Source organism: Anabrus simplex, chromosome 1 (assembly GCF_040414725.1).
Source record: "Anabrus simplex isolate iqAnaSimp1 chromosome 1, ASM4041472v1, whole genome shotgun sequence".
Lineage (NCBI taxonomy): Eukaryota > Metazoa > Arthropoda > Insecta > Orthoptera > Tettigoniidae > Anabrus > Anabrus simplex.
In genome coordinates this window covers 14,276,350-14,294,686 of record NC_090265.1, presented here as the reverse complement: position 1 = coordinate 14,294,686, position 18,337 = coordinate 14,276,350, and the positions used below count along the sequence as shown (strand labels likewise).

General features: G+C 38.9%; 1 protein-coding gene across 5 annotated transcripts in view; it reads left to right on the top strand.

Moving 5' to 3' along the window:
- LOC136859225 (zinc finger protein 28) overlaps positions 1–18,337 on the top strand; it is a 115,450-nt gene that overhangs the window by 78,816 nt on the left and 18,297 nt on the right. For all 5 annotated transcript variants that reach the window (XM_067138684.2, XM_068225279.1, XM_067138686.2 and 2 more), the window contains exon 3: positions 5,506–5,666. In XM_067138684.2, coding sequence (XP_066994785.2) covers positions 5,506–5,666 — 161 coding nt within the window. The remainder of the gene's footprint in view (positions 1–5,505; positions 5,667–18,337) is intronic.

Genomic DNA, 18,337 nt, shown 5'->3' with positions numbered 1-18,337 from the left:
ACAAGTCGATAGTAGTGACAAACTAAGAAAGATTAGGCCTATAATACAACATTTCTGCTCCAAATTTTCAGAATTATATTTATCTTCACAAGACATTGCTCTAGATGAAAGTCTAATGAAATTTAGAGGCCGCCTTTCATATGTCCAGTGTAATAGGTCTAAACGTTCTAGGTTTGGAATAAAAATTTACAAAATTTGTGAATCAAGTTCTGGCTACTGTCTGTCTTTCAAAATTTATGTAGGTGATGATGTAACGGATCCAAGTCTGCCAGCAAGTACAAATGTTGTTCTCAACATGTGTGAACCCTTGTTAGGCCGAGGACATACATTGTTTTTAGATAACTGGTATTCTTCCCCAGATTTATTCAAAAGGCTACACGACAAGCAGATGAATGTAATTGGAACTGTTAGACAGAACCGAAAAGACATGCCTCGCGATATCAGTAAGACGAAACTAAAACGTGGAGAGTATGAGGCGTGGGCTGCCAACAGTATGTTGTGTGTGAAGTGGAAAGATAACAAGGATGTTTGCTTTCTCACCACTAAACACAAATCAGCTGACATGACAGGGACAGGCAAACTCAGACGAAAGAGAGGACAAACCCCGAGGGAAGAAGTGATAAAGCCCAAGTGTGGCCTTGAGTATCAGAAGGGGATGGGTGGTGTTGATCTTCAGGATCAGGTTACAGCTCTGTTCGTCATGCGACGCACAGTGAAAGGATATAGGAAAATATTCTTTTATCTCCTAGATATGTGTATTTTCAATTCCTTCACTGTGTATCACAAGATCGCTGCTAACAGAAAGACGAGCTACACGGACTTCCGAACTAGCATTGCGCAACAGCTACTAGAGACTGTTCAGTTGCCGGAGTACTCGGTTCGAGGTCGACCTTCAGCGAGCACCACCCCAACCAGATTACAAGCTAAATCATGTTCCCACTTTCCCATGCGTATTCCCCCTACACAGAAGAAATCAAGAGTCACAAGAAGGTGTGTTGTGTGCTACAGCCAGGGTAAGAGAAGCGAAAGTTGCTGGCAGTGCAAAAAGTGTGGCGTAGCTCTTCACTTAGAAGAATGTTTTGAGGTGTACCACACCCAGCAGACGTACTAAAATAGCGGCATTGGTAAGTTTATTACTTCGTTATCATGCATGCAAATTTTCAGAAAGGAATATTTACTGGTTGGTTTAGTGTGATTTTCTAAATAATAGTGTGATGACGACGGCCGTAGAGCGGTATTTAAATGTGATTTCTTAGTGAACTCCTATGGTATTTAAATGTGAGGCGAATGGGTTAATGCTGGCCTTGTTGGTATTGGCAGTGGTCCGGTATAATCCATGGGTATCAAAGAAATTCAATGCTCATATCAATATAGAATTTTATGCCTATGTTAAAATTGTCAAATACCTCGACCAAGGGGCATAAGGCTGCATCTATTAATCTGGAAAATGAAAATATTGATGAAAATTTGATCATTATGCATGGTTACATTAGTGCCTTGAAAGTTATGTATGTTAGCAGGATTAGCATTCTCAATACATCTTGCAGTCAAAGGTTTGACGAAATCTGTCTTCATTTTCCAAAACCAGCCTTCAGCCATAGACAACTTTTACGGAGAGCTTTTGCCAGTGAAATCATTTAGCTCACTATCTATCACCATGTCAGGAAAGTTGAAAATATACACGGAAGCATCTGATGGCAACTGGCATGATATAATTTAACAGAACATTACACCTTTGACCAAATGCCAGCATTCTAATGATTCAACAATAGAGCCGGATGGCTCCAGAATTAATATTTAGTATGTGAGTATCCATCTGAATTCAAAATGAATAGAACATTTATCTCCTGATGTATTTCAATAATTTCAATATTGATTTTGCTAAAGACAGACATATTTTCTAATACAGTAAAGCCTTTGATTGTGAGCATCATTTGCTCTGTAAACATGCTCGTATTCCAAATCACTTGCATATCAAAATGAATTTTCCCATAGGAAATAAATGAAATGCAGGTAATCCTTCCCACAACACAAATAAAATGATCCACATGAAAAACAACTTTCCTGTATTTAGAATACCTGGCCATTGCAATGATACTCTCTTGGCTCCTTTTGCTGTATCCAGACCATTAAGGTGTTCTATATTCTTCAATATTATGCAGTGGGATGTAAAGCCAGTAACATTAACCTTAATCGCCAGCAACCTTCCATTTGTTTCACCATGGAAATGGAATCTGACGGCAAAATACCATTTCTAGATGTTCTCGTCACCAGGAAAGGGGACACAGCATTTATCATAAGCCTACACACACCAATAGATATCTCCCCACAGATTCTCACCATCACCCTGCCCAGAAACATGGTATCCTTACAACTCTGACTACCAGGGCCAGGAGGATTTGTGAAGTGTCAGCTCTACAAGAGGAAATTAACATCTTGAGAACCACCTTTGAGGGCAATGGTTACAGCGGAGCTTTGATCTCAACGGTTCTGAAATTGACACATAATCGAACGTCTGTTAAGGAAAAAGTTATAAAAGGAACTGCTTACCTACCTTACATACATAACATGACGGATTGTATTGCTAAAATCTTACGTAAGTACCATGTACGAACTGTTTTTGGAATATCAGTTAAGATTAGGCAACTCCTGCGACTAACTAAGGATAGTTTGCCTAAATTGCAACAATCTGGTATCTACAGAGCTCCCTGTACTTGTGGCAAGGTTTATATTCGGCATACTTCGAAAACGGTATGTATGCGCATCAAAGAACATACCAGATATATCAGAATCAACCAACCTGATAAATCAGCTGTTGCTGATCATGCCTTAACACCTGGTCATGATGTCTATTTCCAAGAAGTGGATGTTCTTGCCCGTATAAAGCAATATCGCCCAAGAATTATCAGGGAGGCGGTTGAAATACATAAACACCCAGATAATTTCCACCACGATACAGGCTACAACCTCAGTGAATCATGGCTACGTATTATCAAAACCATTAGAGAGTAATGCTTTTCTGTTGCCATTCGTTGTCTCTAGCCGGGGCTAAAATGGCGTCCCTTTTACATCTTAGGGCACCATTTCAAGTTTCTTGTTGATTTTTCCTAGCAACCTTTAATGCATCGTTTCATTTCTCTGTTGTCTCCTGATGAAGAAAGGCAAGGTTCCTTTCAAAATGCATAGAGTGTGTTTTATAATTAGTTACATGGCATAAACCCAAAAATATACCTCATGAATGATTATTATTATGAAATATTATGCAAGTAGATGGTGTTAGACTCCATGTAAAAATTTGCAGTATTGGGCACATGCATAACTTGTTTTTACCTCTTTATGATTTATTTCTTAACTTTCACCATATTCATCTCCTTCTTATTGCCTTCCCCTTCACAGGGCCCATTACTGTAGAAAAGTTAGTAAATAATGGTCACTACACTTGGACACAAAATAGAGTATGCTTTTACAGAACATATACACTGATCAACCAGAACACCAACCTAATAGCCAGTATGTCAACCTTCGTCACAGATACTGCAGTGACACATGGAAGCGATGAGGCCTGGGTAGGTTGCTGGAGGGAGTTGGCACCACATCTGCACACACTGTAAATTCTGGGGAGGAGGTGATGAGTTCCGATGCCACGTTCAATCACATCCCAGCTGTGATTGATTTGGTTAAGATATGGCAAGTTAGGGGGCCAGCACATCAAGTGCAACTCACCACTGTGTTCCTAGAACCACTCCATCACACTCCTGGGCTGATGACATGGCACATTATCGTGTTGAAAAATGCCACAGCCATTTGGGAACATGATTGTCATGAAGGGATGTACGTTGTCTGCAACCAGTGTATGATACTTCTCAGCCATTATGGTGCCTTTCACGAGCTCTTCTGGACCCATGGATGCCCACGTGGATGTTCTCCAGAGCATAGTTGAGCCACCGCCAGCTTGTGTCCGTCCCGTAGTACAGGTGTCCGGGAGTCATTCCCCTGGAAGACGACAGATTCACACCCTCTCACTGGCATGATGAAGAAGGTATCCGGATTCATCAGACCATGCAATGCTCTGCCACTGCGCCAGTGTCCCGTGACAATGGTCACGTGCCTATTTCAGTCGTAGTTGCTGATGTTGTGGTGTTAACTTTGGCACATGCATGGATCATTGGCTGCGGAGGTTCATCCTTAGGAGTGTTTGGTGCATGGTGTGTTCAGACACACTTGTATTCTGTCCAGCATTAAACTCTGATGTTAGTTCCACCACAGTTCACCGCCTGTCCTGTTTTGCAGTCTAGCCAGCCTACAACGTCCGACATCTGTAAAGAGGGGTGGCCACCGAACCCCTCGACGTTTGGACATGGTTTTACCTTGGTTTCGCCACTTGTTGAAAACACCCACCACAGCAGTTCTCGAACACCAACAAGTAGTGCAGTTTCCAAAATGCTCATGCCGAGCCTCCGGACCATCGCAATCTCAGATAGAGCGCATGCCTTCCCCATTCTACTGACAGACAGCACCCTCACTGATACTACATGCACCATGCTTGTGTCTGACTAGCAGTCGCTCCTTGTCAGGTGAAACTGCTATCGCCTGGTCGGATTTATATCAATAGTAGGTAGGTGGTCATAATGTTGTGGCTGATCAGTGTACGCTCATATGGATGTTGGCCATATGAATGAGACGCGCTAACTGAACTTGAGCATGGGAGAAGATTACATAAAATACCACAGCAGGAGAGAAAGATGAGGGGAAAACAATTGACTTGGTTACATGTTGCTCAGCAAGCATATCATTACTACTCATAGTGTAACATTTTGCTCATTTATCAAGTGAGAATTAATTTATAATTTTTTGCTTGTCTTTCGAAACACTCACAGACAAAGTTGTGTGCAATACAAGGCTTTACTATAATCTCTTTAGCAGGCCAGGTTGGAGTTTATTTTATTTTTTTTACAAAACAAGAATTTTTCCGAACATTTACAAAGATTGGCAAATAGATAAGTCTGACATTTTTTGATGTTTTTGTAGGATACTAGGCTGCATAATCACTGCTCCTACACTATGGTAACCCTTCTCAAGATGAATTTGTACAGGCATGTGGGTGCCTGTACCTTTATAGCATAGGTGGTGGTCTCTCTTTCAAATTGATGTTTCTAAGACATGCAAAATATGTCTCTCTTCTGTTGTGTGATGAAAGTAACAGTTGGTAAATTCTGCTAATCTGTAGGCCCTCTTCTTTACTTTGTCAGTAGAGATGAGGGTGGAGCCAGAACAGTGGTTTTACTTCCTGATGAAAGAAAGTGAGCACTATGAAGATCTAGGTTCAATCTTCATAAATCTAAATGTAATTCCTTATTCATTGTCAGTATTAGGAGTTCATTCTAAAGCTAGTAGAATGGGCTAAACATTTCATATAAAAATAAAGATATTAAATCCTAAGAATTGGTGTTTTAGAATTGAATGAAACTGGTGCATAATTTTATTTTTTAACCTTGCCCTTTTTAGGAAGCGAAAGAAGCCAGTAGTAGTGGGACAGAGGAAGATGAAAATGAGCCACAGCACTGTTGGAAAAGGGATATTCATCAAGACGATGATGAAGATAACAACGATGTTGAAGTGAATGAAGAATTTCAGCAAATATTTGTCTGTGGGTTTCCGTCAAATGTGTAAGTACCAGTACTTATATATACATCACCAATTGAAATAGACATAGTTTAGTATTGACCTGCAAAACAAAACGGATATAAAAGAGAAATGATAAACCGGATCATCAACAAAGTCAAAAACCAACCGAAAACCAAGCTAACCAGAATCACCAAAGATAAAAAAGAATATGCACTGTTTACTTACAACAATAACCATATACATCCCATAACCAATATCTTCAAAAAACAAGGTCTAAAAGTAGCATACAAAACTACACGCAATAACACCAACATACTATACAATTCCAAATCAGTTAACAACTTAAATAAATACAACCACTCAGGAGTCTATCGCCTCAAATGCAATGACTGCTGAGCCAGCTATGTAGGGCTTACTGGTAGGAGTTTTTTAATACGATATAATGAACATGTAAATGCCGTCAAACACAGACACTTCTCAGCTATGGGTCAGCACATTGACGATCAGAAACACAATTTCACGGACATTAATAGTGACATGCAAATCCTCAATATGAATCCAAAAAGTCCCTTGCTCAGTATAGTAGAAGAATTTTACATAAATTTAGACAAATACATCAATCCGAACTCCAACTTAAATGAAAACATAGACAGAAACAATATTCTTTTTCATGCTGTAATTCCTTTACTAAAAGATTACTACCTTAAAATAATTAATAAACAAAAATCCATACGTTCAAATCAACCGCTCCAAGACCTCCTCCCCTCCAACCCCACTCCCGCTACTAACACTCCACCCATCCCCCTAAACCTCCCCTCTACCATCGCCAACTACAATCTCAGAGCAACACGCATTAGATCTCAACAGGCAGCTACACAGAGTGCACGGTTCCAACACCTAACGTAAGTGAAACTACATACGGTTTACTATTACACTTTCATACCACACCATTTTCACACTCATTATTTCTACTTCCAGATACTTTGTTTTCACAACATATATGCTTCTACGATAAAATCAACATGCACCCTACCAGGACGCATAACATTCAACGCGTTCTTACAAATGTCACCAACTCAACATATTACAGCACACGAAAAGAACATGCTCCATCAATAATATTCAAGACTCTTAATAGCTCTAACAACAGTAGCTGCCCAAAATATTGCCAGACATTACAACCAAATATTACCTAAATTGCAAGCAGATTATACAAATACTTATCTAACCGCAATTATGTATATAGTTATATATTTTTACGGACCCATTATATCGGAACATCATAACTAATCAAATACTGTTGTGAAAACTTCGTTAACCCCATTTTACCCCAAACAATGTATATATAGCACCACATATTAATAATGTTAATGCAATGTATTTTTAACAAGGTATATATATACCACTGTTTTAGTTATGTGTCCAATTTAACAAGATTATCCAATGCCTATGCTCAACAAAACAAATAGTTTTCTAAAAGTTCAACCCTATTCCAAGACATAAAATAAGAATAATAGGCTTTATAAACTGATACTTTAGTATAAAGATATATGCCAACAAGGTATTGCATACTAATATTTTAATTACAAGTGTCCAAACCAATAATTCTACATTTGACTGATCAATAATCAATTAATGTAATTTAAGAACCAATTTTTAATGTATATTACTGAACTTACTACTATTAATTTACACAAATGTATGTATATCTCATTCCAAATTGTACAACCCAAATTAGATAGTGATAACACGAAAAATAGCATGTAATTTCATGGATGATGTATATTAGTTAACTACTTACCTTGACACTGTATGCTGGGAAACTTAGGATTGACACATACAATAGCTCAAATGTACCAAGACATACATACCAACATTTATGATCAGTTGGACTTAATTTAAGTTTTAATCATTTATATGTGATGTTTTTGTAAAATATATCTTTTATGCATGTCAACTGAAGATGACCCCCTAGGGGTCAAAACCGGTCTTGACCATATTTACTAGCTGAATATGAATAAATTTTGTATTGATAAGGTGGTGACTTATATTTATATTGTTTTTGTAAAGTAATATCTATCAATACGGAAATGAAACTTATAAACAACAGCAAATACCCTGCATGTCGTCAACCTAATTTAAGGAGCTAATGATGATAAAATAAGTGATGGTGAATGAAATTGAGTAAGTAGGTGCAAGGAATTTGGCTGTGGCCAGTGAATAGGAACTCTCCTGCCATTTGGCTAGAGGTGAGTGTGGGAAACCACAGAAAACCATTCTCAGGACAGCCAGCCACTTCTCTTATGTGCCACTGCACTCAGTGCTATCTAGCTTCATTTTGGAGACTTAATTGCAACAGAAAAAATATGGTGTGATTTATTTTGCCTCAAGGATCCAGCAAAAACAAGAAAAATAACAGTTTCATTTGCCACATCATAAAAGGGAAGTTCTTTGATAAAAGGAAAGAGGACAACTGCAAACATATTACACTGAAGAAAATGCAAATTGCAACACCCAGGAGGAGTGGTGCTACATTGCTGTAATTGAACATGCAGGATAAGTGTTTGATTGTACTTCGATGATTACACTTTCATGTCGCTCTGGCCCCAAGTTTGGACAACAATCAATATAGGATGTGCCCACCACGAGCTGCAATACATTTATGAATTCGTCGAGGCATGGAGTCAATAAGGCCCTGGATCGCTTCCTGAGGAATTGTGGCCCATGCTTGATGCACTGCACGGGTCAGTTGTTCCAGAGTTGTGGGTGGCTGAGCACGGTTGGCTAGGTGTCGACCCATCATGTCACACACATGCTCAATAGGACTGAGGTCCAGGGATCTGGCGGGCCATTCTAAGGTTGTGATGTCATGGAGAGCTTCTCTGGAAATGCATGCAGTGTGAACCCGGACATTTTCCTGCTGAAACATCCCATTAGCAATGTTCGCCATCATAGGGACAACCACTGGATTGAGTACCCTATCAGCGTACTGTCGAGCAGTCATCGTGCCCTCCACAAGCACTAATTGTGGTTTCACATTAAAGCCAATAGCTCCCCAGACCATAATGCTTGGTATTGGCCCTGTGTGCCTCTCGACAATAAGATCTGGGCGGCCCCTCTCCCCGGTACGTCAGCGCAAACGATTCCGGCGATCATTGCGGGCAAGACAGAAGCGCGATTCATCACTAAAGACGACCCTATGCCATTCGTCGACCCACGTCGATCTTTCTCGACACCAGGCAAGGCTTACATGTCGCTGTTGTGGGGTCAATGGAACACCTTCTGCAGGGACACGGGTTCGTAAGCCAGCTGCACACAGGCGATTACCAACTGTTTGTTGTATAACATGGGGTGCCACAGCTGCTCGAATTTGCGCTGCTGTTGCATGGGGTTCCATCCGGGCCATCCGAATGATGCGGCGATCCTCTCTCACAGTTGCCTGTCGCACTGGGCCTGTGCCAGGTCTACGAGTGTGGGTACCTTCATTTGACCACTGCTGCCATACACGTTGTACCGTAGATGCCTGTCGGCCAACACGTGCAGCGACAGTCCTTAGCGATAATCCAACCTCACACAGCCCAATTATCCGAGCCCTCTCAAACGGCGACAGTTGTTGATAGCGTGCTCTTCTCTGTCGTCTGGGCATGTGTGACGGGGAACACTTCACTGCACAGACTGCAAGTCAACTGCGCTACACCAGAGTCCGTATACTGGAGTTGATTCCTCCGCGACCAATCACGTGGGGAGACCTGTAGCAACAATCCAATGGGTCTGAAGCTTTGATCGTTTACATACCTACATGGCATCGTTCCATATCTTGAAAATCAACACAAATGACCAATGTCTTCATGGTGTTGCAATTTCCATTTACTTAAGTGTGTATTAAGGAACTCATAATGCAGATGAACTGCAGCTCCTATGAAGACATGAAGATCTTCAATCAATCAATCAATCAATCAATCAATCAATCATTATTGATCTGCATTTATGGCAGGCACCCAGGTGACAGATTCCCTATCTGTTGTTTTCCTAGCTTTTTCTTAAATGATTGCAAATAAATTGGAAATGTATTGGTAAGTTATTCCAATCCCTAACACTCCTCTCTATAAAGAAATATGTGCCCCAATTTGTCCCCTTGAATTCCAGCTTTATCTTCATATTGTGATCGTTCCTAATTTTAAAGACAACACTCAAACTTATTTGTCTACTAATATCATTCCATACCACCTCTCCGCTGGCAGCTCGGAACATACCACATATGTAGAAAGTTTCAAGCAAATTTATTAAAAACCACCATTCCAGTACTCTATAATATTTAAATTTAAGATACAGTTGTTACATAGATGTTAAAATGGGACATGTTTTGCTTAAACTTAGTAAGCATCTTCAGCCATTTAATCCAAAGTTAAGGCAGGGCCCTGAAACAGGTTCCTCATTAAGATCTAGTACTTGCAATATTACAAGATAGAAATCTGTCGAGTAAGTGATGCTTAAATATAACAGAAATTCAAATAATGCACTTGTCATAGTATCATATATACATAGAATAAAATATTAGTATATGTCTAGAACGGCACACATTGACTATTTGTAGAGTGAACAAGGTCATAAAATTCTTAACATTACAAATGGATTGTACAACTTTGCCAATATTAATGAAGCATGGATTAATTAAAATATCAAAAATTAAATCTTTTAACGTTGAAGAAATGAGAGTCATGTACGTAGAATTACAGTCGAGTTGTTCGTTAATATCAAGCAGTTACTTAATAAAGTTAAAAGGCACTTGAAAAGCAGCAGTATGTAGAAGTACTGTAGCACTTTCTGTGAACTGTAGTTGAGAGCTACCTTGCGTAGATTCAACAGTTAGGGTGTTTAACTAAGCTTTAGATGTAGGAAAATTTGCAACGTGACGCGTGTTGAACACTGAAATGTAAAGGAAAAATAAGTGTGAGTTTTAGAAACACAGAGAATATTGTACTAATTAGCAGGAGCTGAACAGCGCTTACCCCTTATGTCGACAGAGAGGTGACTGGCCTCGTTGGTTGTTTGAGAATATCTGACAGTCATTATTCTGCTACTTCGTGTGTTGTAGGGGTTTGCCCGTTAAGGCAGAGAATGAGTCGGGAGAGGGGGGTACGCGGAGCCTTGAGAATATTAGGGGTAGGCGGAGGGGATGTAATGTGAATAGGTGACATGGGAGCAGCTACTGTTGCGTGGTAGGGAAGTTGTTAACGTGTTTATATTTTCAAGAAATTATTTATATTAAAGGCAGTGGGTAAAATAGGGATTTCTTCAATTAATAGATTATTTGTTTCCAGAACATCATTTAGATTGCTATTAGTATTATAATGCCGATCCAAAAAAATGTAGGTGTCTTCAAACTCAGTCTTCAACCTACTTGTTTTGACACACTTTAGAAAGAGAAGATCTTGTTGAATCGTAGTGAAGTTGTGCCCAGTATCCCTCATGCGAATGCTCATAGCAGAATATTTTTTGTGTTTTGAGGCATTGTAGTGTTCTAAGTATCTAGTTTTGAAACTAAGTCTGGTTTGCGCTATGTACGAGAAAGTATACTGGGCACACCTGGGTCTACAGATTCCAGAATTCCAAAATTTATTATGAATTTAGTTTACGGTATTGGAGTTAAAAATATGTTGCAATTCATGTTAGGGGTACTGTACACAATCTTGACATCATACTTCTTCAACGGGTTGGTGATACGGTATATAGTTGTGTTAGTAAAGGTAAAGGCAGCGAAACTTTCTTTTTTTGGTTTATCATACATTGGACAAATTGGAAGAAGCTTTTTATGATAAGATATATGGAACATGTTAATGCAGAGAAGCATAGGGAGTACTCAGCGATGAGCTTACATATGAAGGAGACTGGCCACCAATTTGAATCTGTAGAGAAAGATCTAGTGATAATTAGAAAGATAGAAAAAGGAAGAATGTTAAACGAACTAGAAAGTTTATATATTTATTTAGACCAGACATACAATAACGAACAGAATCTTAATGATGTCACAGACACTAAAAGTGTTTTACATGAATTAACGCCTAAATTATTAAATACGGATAGTTCAGATAAAGTTAAGATCCCTAATATATTTAATTCTTTATACTCTAAAGCTCATTCCATATCTTCGAATAGTAGGCCTACTTCCATCAAATTCGATAACTCCGCCCCTTCGTCAACCTCGACACAATTAGCTCCACCCATCGTCTCCTCCCTTCCACACTCCTCAATCCCTTCCCCTCCGAGTTCACTACCGCCTCTGCAGCACAGATACAATACAAGAAACAGAGCCAACAGAATGGCAGCTACTAACACATTGGAAGATAATGTGTAACAGCTTACAAAAAAAAATACATAAGTCCTCATCTATTCTAATCAAAGTCAAAGGATTCTCTCCTTGTGTTTACCCTTTTTAATATGTTCTTTCCTTCTCTTACAGAGAACATTATTCCAAAATACTATTCCAAAATACTACTGGTATCTCTTGGCAAAGGTTCCCTACAATATTACCTGTATAGAGGACCACAATTTCTATGAAAATCAACTGACGCTTCTGTTTTCTCATTATTTATATCTTCATATTTCGACATTAACAGCGACCCTGAACACGTTCGCAAGACATACTTTTGTGTGCTTGTGTTAATGCTTTATTTTGTTGGCAGTATACCTAATATCAATTTAGGTGAAATAACAGCCAATTTTTATTTGAACCAGTTTTGTTTGAACCACATAATTTTATAAGAAGGAGTTTTAGTCTCGGACTTTAATTTTAGAATTACCATAGACAATGCTCCAATAACATATTTTATTAATGTATCAATGTATTATTCACATTAAGTGTATCAATTTTTAGTAATTAGGTTACAAGGCTAATCTTAGCTTCTCTTTTATTGTTATGTATAACTTTTTAAGGTTGTATTTTAGGCTGAAGATGTCCTAAATTAGGGGGCGAAAGATGTCCCGAAAATATTAAGTATTAATATATTTATGTAACCACTTATAAGTGGATGTAAAGTATTGAACAGGTGGTTTAATAAATACCTTAGTTGTTTTTTAACTATATTCCAATGGTGTGATGAGAACCCCAGACCACAGTACTCACTGCTACTTCTGATCTGTGAATGTGAAGGGATTTAACAGCAGCAACAGCAACAAAGGTAACACTGTATATCCAAGCAATATTTGATCTGCTATTTTACCCGTTCCTCATGGCCCTGATATACCAGTACCACAGCGCCAAGAGCATTTGCAGGATTGTCCCTCTTCTGAACCTGATGCAGAAATGGCGAGCACTAACTCTGACTGTGATTTCTTCCCTGAATGTGTTGAAAGAAACTGAGACTGTTCGAGCAAAGTGCATTAAATGACTTCATTCAAGATCTTGGCCTTACAAAGGAAACTGCCGAGTTACTTGGGTGTAGACTTTGACTTTGATTAGAATAGATGAGGACTTATGTATTTTTTTGTAAGCTGTTACACATTATCTCCCGTTGTGTTAGTAGCTGCCATTCTGTTCGCTCTGTTTCTTGTATTGCATCTGTGCTGCAGAGGCGGTAGTGAACTCGGAGGGGAAGGGATTGAGGAGTGTGGAAGGGAGGAGACGATGGGTGGAGCTAACTGTGTCGAGGTTTCTCATTGATCAGATTTCAGTTATGTAAAGCACTTCTTTAAAATTTTCTTAAATATTACCTTTTCAAAAGTCCATTCTATAATTTAATTTGATTGCAATATTAAGTATTAAAAGTGTGAATTTTTCCTTACGTGTGTTGTTGTGAATGATTAAATAAGTATTTGCATTTTGGATATAACTTCATGTCCATCACCCTACTGTAATTTATTTCTTGACATGTTAAATATCCAGTTGTTATTTGTCATTCTTTAGTTGTTTATTCCTTATGGACAGCAAATATAATTTGTCTTGTTATCTATATCACCATGGCATATTGACATTAGTGGTATCTGGTAAAAGTCTGATGTACCGGGCGAGTTGGCCGTGCACGTAGAGGCGCGCGGCTGTGGAGCTTTCATCCGGGAGATAGTAGGTTCGAATCCCACTATCGGCGGCCCTGAAAATGGTTTTCCGTGGTTTCCCATTTTCACACCAGGCAAATGCTGGGGCTGTACCTTAATTAAGGCCACCGTCGCTTCCTTCCAACTCCTAGGCCTTTCCTATCCCATCGTCGCCATAAGACCTATCTGTGTCGGTGCGACGTAAAGCCCCTAGCAAAAAAAAAAAAAAAGTCTGATGTAATCATGATATGGAACTTGCCATGTGGAAACCACAGGTGGACACATGCAGTTTTGGTTCTCTCGATGGCGACAGAATACTAATAAGTGTAATCAAACACGCCATGTGATACACACTGGATGCATACTACAGCATTAAAGAATGTTGTTTGTCCAACCCTTGTCCCGTTTCCCTACGGGGTCAGGTATAAACTACAGCATTAAAGAATAGATCTCGTAAAATCATAGAGCTGATAGTGGAAGTGGTTCATAAACATAAAATACAGACACCTGAAGATGGATGCATCCGCTTGCAAAATTAGATGGAAAAGACTTACTGGAAACTCTTGATCTGCTAGAGAAGAAAAATACTCTAATAATGTTGAAGGATGGAATTTATGGAAATTTTACAAAAATGAAGTTAATTATAGTTCATCATAAACACTGCACACAGATATCACAATTCAGAAACAGGATGTGTATCCCTACAATATTTCCACATTCTTAAAATTTCCAAAGGCACAAAAGAATTTAATTACTTGGATCACAATGCAGTGAAATGAAGGAGAAACAAAATTAATTCCTAGAACACCAGAACAGATAATTACCCTTTTTAGACATTAAATGCGCAAAGAAAATTGGCTGGAAAATTTATTATGTCCAATAATGGACCATTTATATTGGTATTATAAATTTACTCATTCAGGGCAAATATTTCAGATTCCCTATGGGAATCAACATCTATATCATCTGATAGCCGAGCAGGAATCAATTTTTGGTAAAGAGTCAAAGTCTGTCATAGTGCATTGGCACTGCCGATGGCTGCAAGTAGCCTACGCAGTGGCCTCCATGCTATGCGCTGGCCAGCGTCTTGGTAGGTGTGCTAGGTTACAACTGATGAGCCCAGCCTAGCACATGAGGGTAAAATGCTGGCAACCAGGAATGAGTTGGCTGGAAAATTTATAATGTCCAATAACGGACCATTTATATTGGTATTATAAATTTACTCTTTCGGGACAAATATTTCAGATTCCATATGAGAATCAACATCTATATCATCTGATGGCCAGGCAGGCATCAATTTTTGGTAAAGAGACAAAGTCTCTCATAGTGCATTGGCACTACGCAGTGGCCTCCATGGTATGCACTGGCCAGCGTCTTGGTAGGTATGCTAGGTACCAACTGATGAGCCCAATGTAGTACCCAAGAGCAAAACGCTGGCAGCCACGAATGAGTTGGCTGGGAAATTTATAATGTCCAATAATGGACCATTTATATTGGTATTATAAATTTACTCATTCGGGACAAATATTTCAGACTCCCTATGAGAATCAACATCTATATCATCTGATGGCCAGGCAGACATCAATTTTTGGTAAAGAGACAAAGTCTCTCATAGTGCATTGGCACTGCTGGTGGCTCCAAGTAGCCTACAGAGTGGCCTCCATGGTGTGCAGTGGCCAGCGTCTTGGTAGGTATGCTAGGTACCAACTGATGAGCAACCTAGTACACAAGGGCAAAATGCTGGCAGCCATGAATGAGTTGGCTGGGAAATTTATAATGTCCAATAACTGACCATTTATATTGGTATTACAATGATAAGCACAACCAATCTATGTCTGGTCCAGAAAAAAGGATGCCCACACAAACAGAAACAACAGCAATATCACCAATAGTTGGCTAAATATGTACATGAGTTGAAGTCAAAGGTGAAGTGCTTCTTAATTTTTGTTTGTAGGCCCTTGATTATGCTTTTTAACCAGATTGTTCAGGTTATTCTTTTTGCATATTGGATGGAAATTGAGGTGGTGTTACATGTTACATTTGAAATGAATTAAATTAGGAGTTAAAGTAAACTTTAAATATTCCTGCTCTAATTTGATGTCCTCATTAATAGTTTATAATTTTTGTCTTACACCCCAAATTTGAAGGCTTTGTCTTGACGTATGTAAGGTAAGCTCCACTAATTTGTGGCTTAAATATTTTATAATGATTATAGCCCAACAAAGTTCCAATGACATTGCCTTCTGGGACCAGCTCTTAATCATTACAGGATCAGATAATGGTTCACGTATTGTATCTGAGATTTGCTGCACCCATTCAGTCACTGCTTAGCCCTCATTTTCATCAGTGTTCTCCTATCATCTTGGTCCATTTGCTCTCCTGAATTTAAAATACCTGGAACCCCACAAGTTGAGTCTAACTGGAGTGATATTTCCTAAACCAATTATAGTGAAACCTTGTTAAGACATTTCTGTAGGGGAAAGCAGCAAGAAAATGTACTACTGAATATACGAATAAAACCTATACAACAGGGATATGGAAACACTAAATGCATTTTTTTTCAACATGAGGGCATTTTACTTTGTGCATCCGTGGGTACAGTGTAAACTGTATCTACCATTTCTAAAGATGAGAGGAAAGTATTAAAAGGTGTGAAAAACACGAGAGAACAAATATGAAAAACTTTTCCACTGGGGCTTATAAAAAACAAGTGCATTGAAAGTTGTGAAAAACACCAAACAACAAATATGATGCATTCTAATTTTGTGTTCATTATTCAGGAATTCCATGACTTTGTCCATATCCATAACTAAGCTCTCACATGACAAATATGCACCACGCTAGTCAGTTTCACATGATTTATTTCTAATCCAGATACAGGCTGCTGTATCACGCGACAAATATTTGCTACATTTCTTGTACCACTCAACACGAAATAAATTTACTTCTGAATGGAATACGAAATACAAGCACAAACAGGCTCACTTTTTTTAGCAATCTCGCTGCTAACCGGCAAGCAAAAGTGAACAGTTCTGAGTCTAATGGGTTGCTCCCCAAAAGTGCAACTTATCCTGTGAAGTTCAGGAATTCAAGACCTTTTCCCGTAATCAAGCAACTATGGCGACGGCTATTACTCGAGTAGGAAATGACGTTTACAGGGATGACATATAACATTTTCAGGGATAGGAAAAATGTGATCGTACTTGTTCTAAGTGTTAATAGCAAAAATTTGAGACATGATGTAAGTTATTTTTATATAGATTTAATACATTGAGAATCTGGGCTTCAAATTTATGATGTGCTAAGCAGGAAAAAGTGTTAATAAGGAATGCACTAATGAGGTTTCACTGTATTTGATTAGTGATTGTCCCCAATGACGTTTATCCATACACCATTGCAGTCTAGCATTTTTATGCACATTAATCAAAGGTAGGTAGAAAAGTGGACAATGCGCTGGTAACTCAGACCGTAATAAACGGCAACAGACTGTCACTGCTGATAGTGTATGATGTGTACTCTTTTCCACTGTTGTACCAGAACCGGGTCGGACCCAGTTCTGTCCCGCAATGCCCATTCGGATGAGGTGTCGATCTTCTCAGGGGGTGGTCTGGGTGGTGGAACCAGACCCATCACAAAACTTTCCTATCAACATTATTCTTTTCTGACATGTTTCAGCTGAACTGAATTCTACAAGATTCTTCAAGTGCTAATATTTTAAGTGTTTCAAGTGTTTCAGCTGGTCTTCAGTGAAGTGTTTTCTTCTAATTAAAAAACTGAGAACTTACACAAGATTTATAATTGTGATAGGTGTTTTAACATCCAAATCATTATTTGACTTACACTGCACTGATTTTTAAGAACACACGCTGTCGTCATAAAATTTTTCTGTAATTCATGTCTTGCCTAATCTTGATTTTGACTGATGGTGGTCTAAAGAAAGACCAAAACTAGTTTCATGAAATATATTGTACCGGGAACGCCGCTACGAGAGAAGTCCGAAGTATGTTTGTTGAACTTCGCGCGAGGAGGAAGGTAGGCAGCCCGCCGAACGCAGTGACGTACCCAGTGAGTGACGTGGCCACTGTAAGCCAGCTATTCGTGCCATATATGGTAATGTTCCAGCTCACCCTCAAAAGTACATTTTGAGCTACTTTATCGCTATTTTGACACTGCCATCTTAAAAAACTTTACAATGGACGTCATCTGTCAAGATTTCAAGAAAATCAACCGACTATTATAGAAGTTATAAGGGTAGATAGTACCCGAGTTCTGGACACTTCCATGCGAATGTGTATAAAAGGAGGACCGCCCGACCTACGAATTCAGTGTCTGTCACTCCGCCATCTCTGTGACACGGGTGACAGGAGAAGTATTGTGTGTGTCAAACTTCTGGTTGACAGTCTGTGAAATCCAAGTATTTTTCTCTAAGTGTTGTATCGGGACTTTATCATATTCTTGAAGTGCCTGAATGGGACTTTGTTATTTTTGGCGAGCATCGTATTGGAACTTTGTCATATTGACGCATTGGAACTTTGTTATTTTTCATGTGTCGTGATTGGACTTTGATATTTTCTTAAAGTGCCATATAGGAACTTCGTTATTTATTCGGAAGCGTTTCATTGGAACTTTGTTATTTTTGCCAAGTGTCACGATAAGACTTTATTATTTTCTTAAGGTGACA